The sequence below is a fragment of the Coregonus clupeaformis genome, chromosome 29 (genome assembly GCF_020615455.1).
Source record: "Coregonus clupeaformis isolate EN_2021a chromosome 29, ASM2061545v1, whole genome shotgun sequence".
Classification (NCBI taxonomy): Eukaryota; Metazoa; Chordata; class Actinopteri; order Salmoniformes; family Salmonidae; genus Coregonus; species Coregonus clupeaformis.
This window is the reverse complement of record NC_059220.1, coordinates 27,250,187-27,262,781: the sequence shown is the minus strand read 5'-3', so window position 1 is coordinate 27,262,781 and position 12,595 is coordinate 27,250,187. Positions and strand designations below refer to the sequence as shown.

The following is a 12,595-nucleotide window of genomic DNA, read 5'->3' as shown; positions in this document are numbered from 1 at the left end:
GGTATGAGCTCATGTTGTAATCTCAGGACTATACAAAGCCCTCTGGAGACCCATATGTCAGTGAGTGGCTGGCCCAAGCTAACACAGACTAACCATGCAGTCATCAGTGGAATGCGGGGAATTTCTCTTTAAATGCTGATAAGAATCCAGCTAGTTTTCCCCACACCCGTGCAAGCTTAGAGGAGTGGGGAATGAATGAGTTTGTCTAGCATGGTCTAGATTGTATAAGCACACAATAAGATGGTGTAACAAGCACATTACTAATGTATATGTTAACTGGAGCAGCTGAGCAATGGGAAAGGGAGAGGTTTACAGCTGTGATGAAGCTGGTGATCGTCTGTTGGGAGATGGACACACTGCGATCAATACTACAAATGTAGAATCTAGATTGAGGTGACTGACAACAGGGCATCACAACATTGGCCATACTTCAGAGGAACAAAATGTTTTGTTCTCTTGCCGTTTAACAGAGTTGACTTATTATGTGAAAGCTTATGTTTCATGTTGATCATGCTACAATGTGTCCACTTGTGCTGACTTGAGACTGACTCTGTTCTCTGTTTTGGCAGGTCCTGAGGCCTGAGTGCCATGCCAGAGGAGTCCCACAGTACTCTTCATAAGGGCCCAATGGGGGAAGGTAAGAATAGCCTTTTTAACATCTTATTGACCTTAGATAGTTAGTCGTACGGTATGTGACTTCTCAGATGCACTGGCAAACAATGATCACTTGGCAGTCTACAGCTCAAAGTCCATTACTAACCTCCTTTGACGTAGTTTTTTTTTTCCAGTAATGTTTGTTTGGCGTCCTGGCATAGGAGAGCTAATGTAACAGTGATAGAAGGGCATTCTAATCCAAAGTTGCAGGTTATTTGCCTTCAGCCAGAGTACTGTATGGGTAAGTGGAAAGGGCTAGAAATCTGCAGAATAAAGGAAATCTGAAGGATTGGAAAAGCGGAGCTCAGAGACCAATGAATTCCCTGCCCACAGTCCGTCAGGGCTGGCCTGGCAGAGAGGGGCTTTGTGTGATTCTGGAGCTGGACTGCCCCTACTGCATAGCTCAGTCCCAAACAAGGATCAGGATGTGTCTGACTCTAAAACAATTATTATGCTTTGGCCAGCATATGTAGCTGACCTGCGTGGTGGGGGGTGCTTCCTTAAATTACATAGTTATTTCAATTGTTAATAATCTTCAGTAAGAGAACTTGCCTGGGTCCACATTGCCCCCCACCCCCTCTCTCTTCTCCACTGAACACATTTGGCGCTGAACTTCCACTCTGGCTGAAGAATGCCAATGTGTCAAAGGCTCCCTTTTTCCTCCCCACCCGTCCCTTTGCCACCACCACAGCCAAAAGAGGCCAGTGGCTGGGAGGGGGGACGTGTGCCGCCCTCATGAAGAGTTGTCTCGTTCCCTCAGACTGCCTAGCTCAGACTGCATTGAGACTCCTTTCACAATTGAAGCCTCCAAAACAAATCTCTCAACTTTTGATTTAACCCTCCCTCAAATTGTAGTTAAAAAAACACATTTTGTGGCTCATTTGGACAAGTGTGTGAAGTGGAGTTAAAGTAGCATGTTGTCGATTTGTCTCCTACTGTGGATGGATAACTGTTAACAGGCAGCTTGGAATGCTGTGTCTCTCTTTTGAGGTAATGATTGGTCGAAGTGAAGATGCTAGAGGAATGTGTGTTGAAAGGTAAACAATGAAGTCTGTCATTGTTGTGACTATCCAGCTCAAATTCATTTCTGGGGTCAAAAGAGCCCAAAGGTTTATAAAATTACCACTAAGCTGAAAGAAAATCTGGGGGGTATTGGTTTTACTGCTTACAGCTTAACAATTACTGTACACCTGACATGGCTAGCATTGGACAAACCCTGGGTTCAATAGTCTGCTTCTGCTCCAAGATGGCTTTATTTCATTTGATTTATCAGCTGAATTTTTTTAATAGACTTACAAAAATATACAAAATCAGGCTGTGATGGATTAGTGCATTATCCTCCCATTAGGAATCCATTCATGCAAACTCTTTGACTTCTAAGCAAACTTCAAACGAGTATGAGTCAATATCTCCATGCTGTATGAAAGCTAATGCACCGCTGTGTGAAGCTGTTGATGAAACAACATGGCTGAACCCAGTACTAACAAACCTCAGGACCAGGGTGCCGAAGATGAGCGCTACCCTTGACCTACTTAGTAAAGAGGACTGGAAGTGGAATGTAGCTGTGCTTGCAAAATGTATGGAGCTTTAAAGGGGTAGGAGACCGAGGAATTCGATGGGATCCAGCCAGTCCAAGCAGCAGCTTTTCCAGCCCAGTGGGCCTGGGGCTACAGACTGTGGTGACCTGGCCAGGCAGGGATGACTGCTCCTCTCTGAGTGCTGCTTGTTAATGGGGCCTCCAGAGCCTAACTCTTTTACCCCTCATTCTGTTCCTCTATCAGTCAGTCATAGGTTGGCTGGCTGCACCAGATCCGGTCACATGCATACTGGTCCCATGTGGAGACTGCTTAGTAAGGGTTGTAATGCTTGTGTCATTCAGTGGACTTTTAGTCTGACCCAGTCAGATCTTTATGTGCTTCAGCCAACTATTTTATTGCTGTCATGCCATGGCCTATAGACTGCATATACAGGTCTGGGACCAAGCTAAGCAACACAAACTGTAAGATGGACACTATACTTGTTTTCTACAGAGACAACCTCCTATTCACCCATGTTTTTGTGCTGATGGTGAAAAGGATCAGGTCTGAGCTCTTTTGTTTCCAAAGCATTTATACAGCACCTCATTCAATGTCTTCTACTGCATTGTTCAGTACCCTGCCTCCCACTCCCCACAATCAGTCAAATTGATTAATTTCAATGTGAATGATTTTACTGCCCCTTACAATTACATTCCACCCATAACTCTTCCAGTAGATTACACACTTTAGTCATAGACTCTGAGTCTCATTCCCAGGTCTGGGGAGGTTCGCCTTGTCATTCTGCTGCCTCCAGAATCTCCTTCCATTTAGAAAACCCCACATTAGTTTCCTCTGTGATACGATGCTGCTTGTATTTGGAGATGTTTCCTTTTCCTGTGTGATGTCTGTGTCAGTGAACCTCAGTTGAGAACATATGGCTCCAGGCTGCATGTCCTGGAAGGGCTCAAGTGAACTCCCCAGAACATCCCTCGCTGACCCCCTCAACTCCTCCTCACTGCCCAGCTGTCCCCCAGAGTGTTGCCCTCCCTCAGTGGGGCTCACTCTGTAGGGAAGTGCTAACAGGGCCATGGGCCTGTCTGTGGACACACAGCCTGGTGGTAAAGTTTACAATGTGCTCACACCTCAGACCTCCATCAGACCCAGATGGCGTGTGTTGTCCAGAGGAAATGGGACTTTAAATAAACCCCAGCTGAAGTGGCTCTTTGGGGGTCGTGTTGAATAGAGGAGTCTTATAAGTGGATCATCACATGCCTATGCACTGAGGTCAATTTGGCACTGTTGGATCCTTCACCCCTCAAATGTTGCTTTGCAAGGAAACTAACAGGATTAAATCAGGGTCTTTTGAACAGATAAGTGTATTTCAAAACTTTGAAACTCTTTCTCTTTCAACCACTTTCTCCTTCCCTCATTAGTATTGGAATGGTGGTTCAGAGGTGCAATAGGTTTTATGTGCAGTGCAGAGAATTGTTTCCCTTGCCCCAAATTTAGTCTTACCACTGTAAATTACAAGTTTGTTTTTGAGTTATCAGACATAAAACATTTGATCAGGTCTCTACTCCAGACTAATAAGTTGGCGGGAAATTATAGTGTGATTTATATAATTGACAGTTTGTCAGAAACCAGGTAACTGAAATGGCAGAATGCACATTAAGCAAGTGTACAGTGAACTTTCAAATATTTAAGAACCGGTCTGAAGGATATATTCGCATTGTCATGGCAAATAAGCGGTGTCTTAGATAAAATGTCAACCACAAACAGTTTCACTGATTTAACTCTTTAGTATTATCCCAGTTTACCTATTTGCTTATGGTCTTGCCTACGCCTAGCGAACAGTTTTTTAAATTATATGAGAAAAAAATATTCCATTTTATTTGGAACGGCAAGCCAGACAAAATTAAAAGGGCATATTTATATAATGAATATGAATTCGGAGGACAGAAATTATTAAATATTAAAGCATTAGACCTATCACTAAAAGCTTCAGTCATACAAAAGTTATACTTAAATCCGAACTGGTTCTCTAGCAAATTAGTAAGATTGTCTACCCCATGTTCAAGAATGGCCTTTTTCCCTTTATTCAGATTACAACCTCTCACTTTCAGTTATTTGAAAAGGAAATAATCTCCCAAATATCACTATTTCTAAAACAAGCCATAGAAAGTTGGTTGCAATTTCAATTTAATCCTCCAGAAACGACAGAACAAATAATGCAACAAATATTGTGGTTAAATTTAAATATACTAATTGACAAAAAACCTTTTATTTATAAAAAAGGTATAATCTTCGTAAATGATATCATCGGTAGGACTGGTGGAGTTATGTCAGTGGTCCTCTGTAGCTCAATTGGTAGAGCGTGGCGCTTGTAAAGCCAAGGTAGTGGGTTCGATCCCCGGGACCACCCATACACAAAAAAGTGTATGCATGCATGACTGTAAGTCGCTTTGGATAAAAGCGTCTGCTAAATGGCATATTATTTTTATTATTTTTACATGCAGCTAACAAAAACATATGGAAATGTATGCTCTACCCAAAATTACAACCAAATAATTGCCGCAAAAATGGAAGAGGAAAGTGGAAGGGGGAGAAAGTAAGGAACTTGTCTGTCGGCCTTGCATTAAATAACATAATTGGTTAAGGAAAACTGTGATAAATAAAAAAGTATACCAGTTTCATTTAAGGACCAAAGGATTGACAGCCGTCCCATATAGATTGCAAAATAGTTGGGAAGAGATTTTTGACGTACCGATCCCATGGCATAGTGTTTATGAACTGATACGCAAAATGACACCGGATTCAAAACTTTGAATCTTTCTATTTAAATTATTATATAAAATTCTTGCTACCAATAGAATGTTATTTATATGGGGGATACAATCTTCCCAGCTCTACAGATTTTGCTGTGAAGAGACAGAATCATTAGATCATTTGTTTTGGTACTGTCCATTTGTAGCTTGTTTTTGGACACAGGTCCAGGAATGGCTAAAGGATTGCAATATTTACCTGGAGCTAACCTTGCAGATAGCATTACTGGGTGAACTGAAAAGTCATAGTCAATCGATCAATAATATAATAATACTTTTAGCAAACATTTTTATTTTCAATTCACAATCTGCAGAAACAATGAGAATAGAAAGGTTCAGCATTTTTGTAAAACATCACAGTACAGTTGAAAAATATATGGCAAATTGAAATCCTATATGGATGGTGTTAAGAGATAGATGGGAGGTGTTGAATGGAGTTGAAGGATGGGACTAATAACGACTAACAAATAATAACAAGATAACTAATAATGTAAGCATACTGTGTCCATAATAAATAATAAGTATATAGGTTGTAGGTTGGGAGCTTTTGTGAAAGAGCATAGTTAGAAATATATGCATATAGAAGTAAACCGGATGGACATCATGAAAATGATCGGAGAGGTTGAGAGTAGAAGAAGTTCAGGAGAAAAAACAAACAAAATATAATTATTGTAAAATTGACTGTGTCCATAAAATGTAGATAGTAAGTACACTGCTAAAAAAAATAAAGGGAACACTTAAACAACACAATGTAACTCCAAGTCAATCACACTTCTGTGAAATCAAACTGTCCACTTAGGAAGCAACACTGACAATACATTTCACATGCTGTTGTGCAAATGGAATAGACAACAGGTGGAAATTATAGGCAATTAGCAAGACACCCCCAATAAAGGACTGGTTTTGCAGGTGGTGACCACAGACCACTTATCAGTTCCTATGCTTCCTGGCTGATGTTTTGGTCACTTTTGAATGTTGGCGGTGCTTTCACTCTAGTGGTAGCATGAGACGGAGTCTACAACCCACACAAGTGGCTCAGGTAGTGCAGCTCATCCAGGATGGCACATCAATGCGAGCTGTGGCAAGATGGTTTGCTGTGTCTGTCAGCATAGTGTCCAGAGCATGGAGGCGCTACCAGGAGACAGGCCAGTACATCAGGAGATGTGGAGGAGGCCGTAGGAGGGCAACAACCCAGCAGCAGGACTGCTACCTCCGCCTTTGTGCAAGGAGGAGCAGGAGGAGCACTGCCAGAGCCCTGCAAAATGACCTCCAGCAGGCCACAAATGTGCATGTGTCTGCTCAAACGGTTAGAAACAGACTCCATGAGGGTGGTATGAGGGCCCGACGTCCACAGGTGGGGGTTGTGCTTACAGCCCAACACCGTGCAGGACGTTTGGCATTTGCCAGAGAACACCAAGATTGGCAAATTCGCCACTGGCGCCCTGTTGTCTTCACAGATGAAAGCAGGTTCACACTGAGCACATGTGACAGACGTGACAGAGTCTGGAGACGCCGTGGAGAACGTTCTGCTGCCTGCAACATCCTCCAGCATGACCGGTTTGGCGGTGGGTCAGTCATGGTGTGGGGTGGCATTTCTTTGGGGGGCCGCACAGCCCTCCATGTGCTCGCCAGAGGTAGCCTGACTGCCATTAGGTACCGAGATGAGATCCTCAGACCCCTTGTGAGACCATATGCTGGTGCGGTTGGCCCTGGGTTCCTCCTAATGCGAGACAATGCTAGACCTCATGTGGCTGGAGTGTGTCAGCAGTTCCTGCAAGAGGAAGGCATTGATGCTATGGACTGGCCCGCCTGTTCCCCAGACCTGAATCCAATTGAGCACATCTGGGACATCATGTCTCGCTCCATCCACCAACGCCACGTTGCACCACAGACTGTCCAGGAGTTGGCGGATGCTTTAGTCCAGGTCTGGGAGGAGATCCCTCAGGAGACCATCCGCCACCTCATCAGGAGCATGCCCAGGCGTTGTAGGGAGGTCATACAGGCACGTGGAGGCCACATACACTACTGAGCCTCATTTTGACTTGTTTTAAGGACATTACATCAAAGTTGGATCAGCCTGTAGTGTGGTTTTCCACTTTAATTTTGAGGGTGACTCCAAATCCAGACCTCCATGGGTTGATAAATTTGATTTCCATTTATAATTTTTGTGTGATTTTGTTGTCAGCACATTCAACTATATAAAGAAAAAAGTATTTAATAATATTATTTCATTCATTCAGATCTAGGATGTTACTTTATTGTTCCCTTAATTTTTTTGAGCAGTGTATAAGCTGGAAGTAGAGGCCATAAGCATTGTTGTTCTCTAGTTTACTCCAAGTAGGGAAAGGGTGGTGGGGTTGGAAAGTAATAAAGGGGAATATATTTTTTTAAAGGATATGTATGTATGTATGTATGTAATATATATATATACACACACACACACAGTGGGGGAAAAAAGTATTTAGTCAGCCACCAATTGTGCAAGTTCTCCCACTTAAAAAGATGAGAGAGGCCTGTAATTTTCATCATAGGTACACGTCAACTATGACAGACAAATTGAGGAAAAAAAATTCCAGAAAACCACATTGTAGGATTTTTAATGAATTTATTTGCAAATTATGGTGGAAAATAAGTATTTGGTCACCTACAAACAAGCAGGATTTCTGGCTCTCACAGACCTGTAACTTCTTTAAGAGGCTCCTCTTTCCTCCACTCGTTACCTGTATTAATGGCACCTGTTTGAACTTGTTATCAGTATAAAAGACACCTGTCCACAACCTCAGTCACACTCCAAACTCCACTATGGCCAAGACCAAAGAGCTGTCAAAGGACACCAGAAACAAAATTGTAGACCTGCACCAGGCTGGGAAGACTGAATCTGCAATAGGTAAGCAGCTTGGTTTGAAGAAATCAACTGTGGGAGCAATTATTAGGAAATGGAAGACATACAAGACCACTGATAATCTCCCTCGATCTGGGGCTCCACGCAAGATCTCACCCCGTGGGGTCAAAATGATCACAAGAACGGTGAGCAAAAATCCCAGAACCACACGGGGGGACCTAGTGAATGACCTGCAGAGAGCTGGGACCAAAGTAACAAAGCCTACCATCAGTAACACACTATGCCACCAGGGACTCAAATCCTGCAGTGCCAGACGTGTCCCCCTGCTTAAGCCAGTACATGTCCAGGCCCGTCTGAAGTTTGCTAGAGTGCATTTGGATGATCCAGAAGAGGATTGGGAGAATGTCATATGGTCAGATGAAACCAAAATAGAACTTTTTTGGTAAAAACTCAACTCGTCGTGTTTGGAGGACAAAGAATGCTGAGTTGCATCCAAAGAACACCATACCTACTGTGAAGCATGGGGGTGGAAACATCATGCTTTGGGGCTGTTTTTCTGCAAAGGGACCAGGACGACTGATCCGTGTAAAGGAAAGAATGAATGGGGCCATGTATCGTGAGATTTTGAGTGAAAACCTCCTTCCATCAGCAAGGGCATTGAAGATGAAACGTGGCTGGGTCTTTCAGCATGACAATGATCCCAAACACACCGCCCGGGCAACGAAGGAGTGGCTTCGTAAGAAGCATTTCAAGGTCCTGGAGTGGCCTAGCCAGTCTCCAGATCTCAACCCCATAGAAAATCTTTGGAGGGAGTTGAAAGTCCGTGTTGCCCAGCGACAGCCCCAAAACATCACTGCTCTAGAGGAGATCTGCATGGAGGAATGGGCCAAAATACAAGCAACAGTGTGTGAAAACCTTGTGAAGACTTACAGAAAACGTTTGACCTGTGTCATTGCCAACAAAGGGTATATAACAAAGTATTGAGAAACTTTTGTTATTGACCAAATACTTTTTTTCCACCATAATTTGCAAATAAATTCATTAAAATCCTACAATGTGATTTTCTGGATTATTTTTCTCATTTTGTCTGTCATAGTTGACGTGTACCTATGATGAAAATTACAGGCCTTTCCCATCTTTTTAAGTGGGAGAACTTTCACAATTGGTGGCTGACTAAATACTTTTTTCCCCCACTGTGTGTGTGTGTGTGTATGTATGTATGTATGTATGTATGTATGTGTGTGTGTATATATATATATATAAAAACATGGGGGATTGGAAGTGATGCAGACAATTACATTGATGGAAGTTACAATCTATCTGCAATATTAAGCTGATCTACCCCCTTAGAAATTAAATAATAATAATAAAAAAAACTTTTAAAAAACAGTTTCACTTGTTAGCACATGAGTTCCCCAAACTTACCAACAACTAGCTAGATCTCTGACCTTGACATTTCGTGTGTAATGCAGGTTCAGGTCATGTGTGCTCAGCCTCAGTCCCTGCTGCCATTCGGGTTTATTTACTGACCTCCAAGTTAATCATTAACATCCCCTTTAATGTCCTTTTAGAGGTAAAAGGAAAGTGTAAATAAAACAAAGTCTAGAAGCAAGAGAGATCACTTACTGGTTAACTCTCCTCAACAATGCAGTACAATATAAAATGCCAAATACAAAATGCAAAAAATAACAAGTAGTAATAAAAAGTAGAGAGGGAAAAAAATTGTAATAAAAACTAGTTCTGTATCGGTGTCTTGTCGCTAGTGATGATTCATGGCTATGGTAGGGAGTTTTTCCTGTCCTTGTGACTGAGGACAGTGTTAAGTTGCAAGGTGCATGATGATGGTGTAGACTTATGACTAATCCTCATCTTCAGCCTCTGTGCATATGCTGCTTCCTGGGGAGGAGTCTTTCACCACAGCCAAATGGGGGAGGAGTCTTTCCCAAGGGCATAAACTCCAGACACCCCATGTTCCTTTTGTCTGATCTTTGTGGAGGAACTGATAACTCCGGTCAGGGTTGTAAGGGTGTGTGTTAAAGGAGAAAGGATGGAGGAATATTGGGGCATTGAAGCGGTCATTGAGATGTAGAGCAAAATGCTATTCTTGGCTGTATCCTATAGCAAAACAGGGTGACGCCGAGCCCTTGGCTCTGAAAGGATAAGTTAACCGATATAAGGGGATCCACAGGAGATTTTTCCTGCGAGTGAATGACAACATACAAAAAGTACTCATCATTCAATTAGAGGGTTGGATTTTCCAGTTTATGTGCCTTTACAGTGCATTCTGAAAGTATTCAGACGCCATTACTTTTTCCACATTTTGTAATGTTACAGCCTTACTCTATCAATCTACACACAATACCCCATAATGACAAAGCAAAAACAGGTTTTTAGAAATTGTTGCTAATTTATATATTTTTTAAAAGGGATCACATTTACATAAGTATTCAGACCCTTTACTCAGTACTTTGTTGAAGCCCCTTCGGCAGCGATTACAGCATCGAGTCTTCTTGGGTGTGACGCTACAAGCTTGGCACACCTGTATTTGGGGAGTTTCTCCCAGTCTTCTCTGCAGATCCTCTCAACCTCTGTCAGGTTGGATGAGGCGCGTTGCTGCACAACTATTTCCAGGTCTCTCCGGAGAGAGAAGAATGGTCCGGGCTCTGGCTGGGCCGCTCAAGGACATTCAGAGACTTGTCCCAAAGCCACTCCTGTGTTGTCTTGGCTCTGTGCTTAGGGTTGTAGTCCTGTTGGAAGGTGAACCTGAGGTCCTGAGCACTCTGGAGCAGGTTTTCATCAAGTATCTCTGTACATTGCTCCGTTCAACTTTGCCTTGATCGTGACTAGTCTCCCAGTCCCTGCCGCTGAAAAACATCCCCACAGCATAATACTGCCTCCACCATGCTTCACCGTAGGGATGGTGCCAGGTTTCCTCCAGACGTGACGCTTGGCATTCAGGCCAAAGAGTTCAATCTCAGTTTCATCAAACCAGAGAATCTTGTTTCTCATGGTCTGAGAGTCTTTAGGTGCCTTTTGGCAAACTCCAAGTGGGCTGACATGTTCCTTTTTACTGAGGAGTGACTTCCGTCTGGCCACTCTACCATAAAGGCCTGATTGGTGGAGTGCTGCAGAGATGGTTGGCTTCTGGAAGGTTCTCCCATCTCCACAGAGGAACTCTAGAGCTGTGTCAGAGTGACCATCGGGTTCCGGTCACCTCCCTGACCAAGGCCCTTCTCCCCTGATGCTCAGTTTGGCTGGGTGGCCAGCTCTATGAAGAGTCTTGGTGGTTCCAAACTTCTTCCATTTAACAATGTGTTCTTGGGGATCTTCAATGCTACAGAAATGTTTTGGTACCCTTCCCCAGATCTGTGCCTCGACACAATCCTGTCTCGGAGCTCTACGGACAATTCCTTCGACCTCATGGCTTGGTTTTTGCTCTGACATGCACTGTCAACTGTGGGACCTTTTTATATAGACAGGTGTGTGCTTTTCCAAATCATGTCCAATCAATTGAATTTACCACAGGTGGACTCGAATCAAGTTGTAGAAACATCAAGGTTAATCAATGGAAACAGGATGCATCTGAGCTCAATTTCGAATCTCCTAGCAATGTTTCTGAATACTTACAGTACCAGTCAAAAGTTTGGACACCTACTTATTCAAAAGTTTGTCTATTTTTACTATTTTCTACATTGTAGAATAATATTGAAGACATCAAAACTATGAAATGACACATGGAATCATGTAGTAACCAAAACAAGTGTTAAACAAATCAAAATATATTTTACATTTGAGATTATTCAAATAGCCACCCTTTGCCTTGATGACAGCTTTGCACACTCTTGGCATTCTCTCAACCAGCTTCACCTGGAATGCTTTTCCAACTGTCTTGAAGGAGTTCCCACATATGCTGAGCACTTGTTGGCTGCTTTTCGTTCACTCTGCCGTCCGACTCATCCCAAACCATCTCAGTTGGGTTGAGGTCGGAGGATTGTGGAGGCCAGGTCATCTGATGCAGCACTCCATCACTCTCCTTCTTGGTAAAATAGCCCTTACACAGCCTGGAGGTGTGTTTTGGGTCATTGTCCTGTTAAAAATCAAATGATAGTCCCACTAAGTCCAAACCAGATGGGATGGCATATCGCTGCAGAATGCTGTGGTAGCCATGCTGGTTAAGTGTGTCTTGAATTCTAAATAAATCAGTGTCACCAGCAAAGCACCCACACACAATAACACCACCTCCTCCATGCTTTACGGTGGGAACTACACATGCGGAGATCATCCATTCACCCACACCGCGTCTCACAGACACGGTGGTTGGAACCAAAAATCTCAAATTTGGACTCCAGACCAAAGGACACATTTCAACCGGTCTAATGTCCGTTGCTCGTGTTTCTTGGCCCAAGCAGGTCTCTTCTTCTTATTGGTGTCCTTTAGTAGTGGCTTCTTTGCAGCAATTCGACCATGATGGTCTGATTCACACAGTCCCCTCTGACTGTTGATGTGTCTGTGACTTGAACTCTGTGAAGTATTTATTTGGGCTGCAATTTCTGAGGCTGGTAACTCTAATGAAGTTATCCTCTGCAGCAGAGTTAACTCTGGGTCTTCCATTCCTCTGGCTGTCCTCATGAGAGCCAGTTTCATCATAGCGCTTGATGGTTTTTGCAACTGCACTTGAAGAAACGTTCAAAGTCTTTGAAATGTTCCGTATTGTCTGACCTTCATGTCTTAAAGTAATGATGGACTGTCGTTTCTCTTTG

At 43.0% G+C, this 12,595-nt stretch overlaps 1 protein-coding gene across 2 annotated transcripts in view; it reads left to right on the top strand.

Annotated features, from left to right (window-relative positions):
• LOC121544964 (pleckstrin homology domain-containing family G member 3) overlaps positions 1-12,595 on the top strand; it is a 69,212-nt gene that overhangs the window by 17,163 nt on the left and 39,454 nt on the right. For both annotated transcript variants that reach the window (XM_041855238.2, XM_041855237.2), the window contains one exon: positions 570-637. In XM_041855238.2, the coding sequence (XP_041711172.2) occupies positions 589-637 (49 nt within the window). In that variant the 5' untranslated portion in view covers positions 570-588. The remainder of the gene's footprint in view (positions 1-569; positions 638-12,595) is intronic.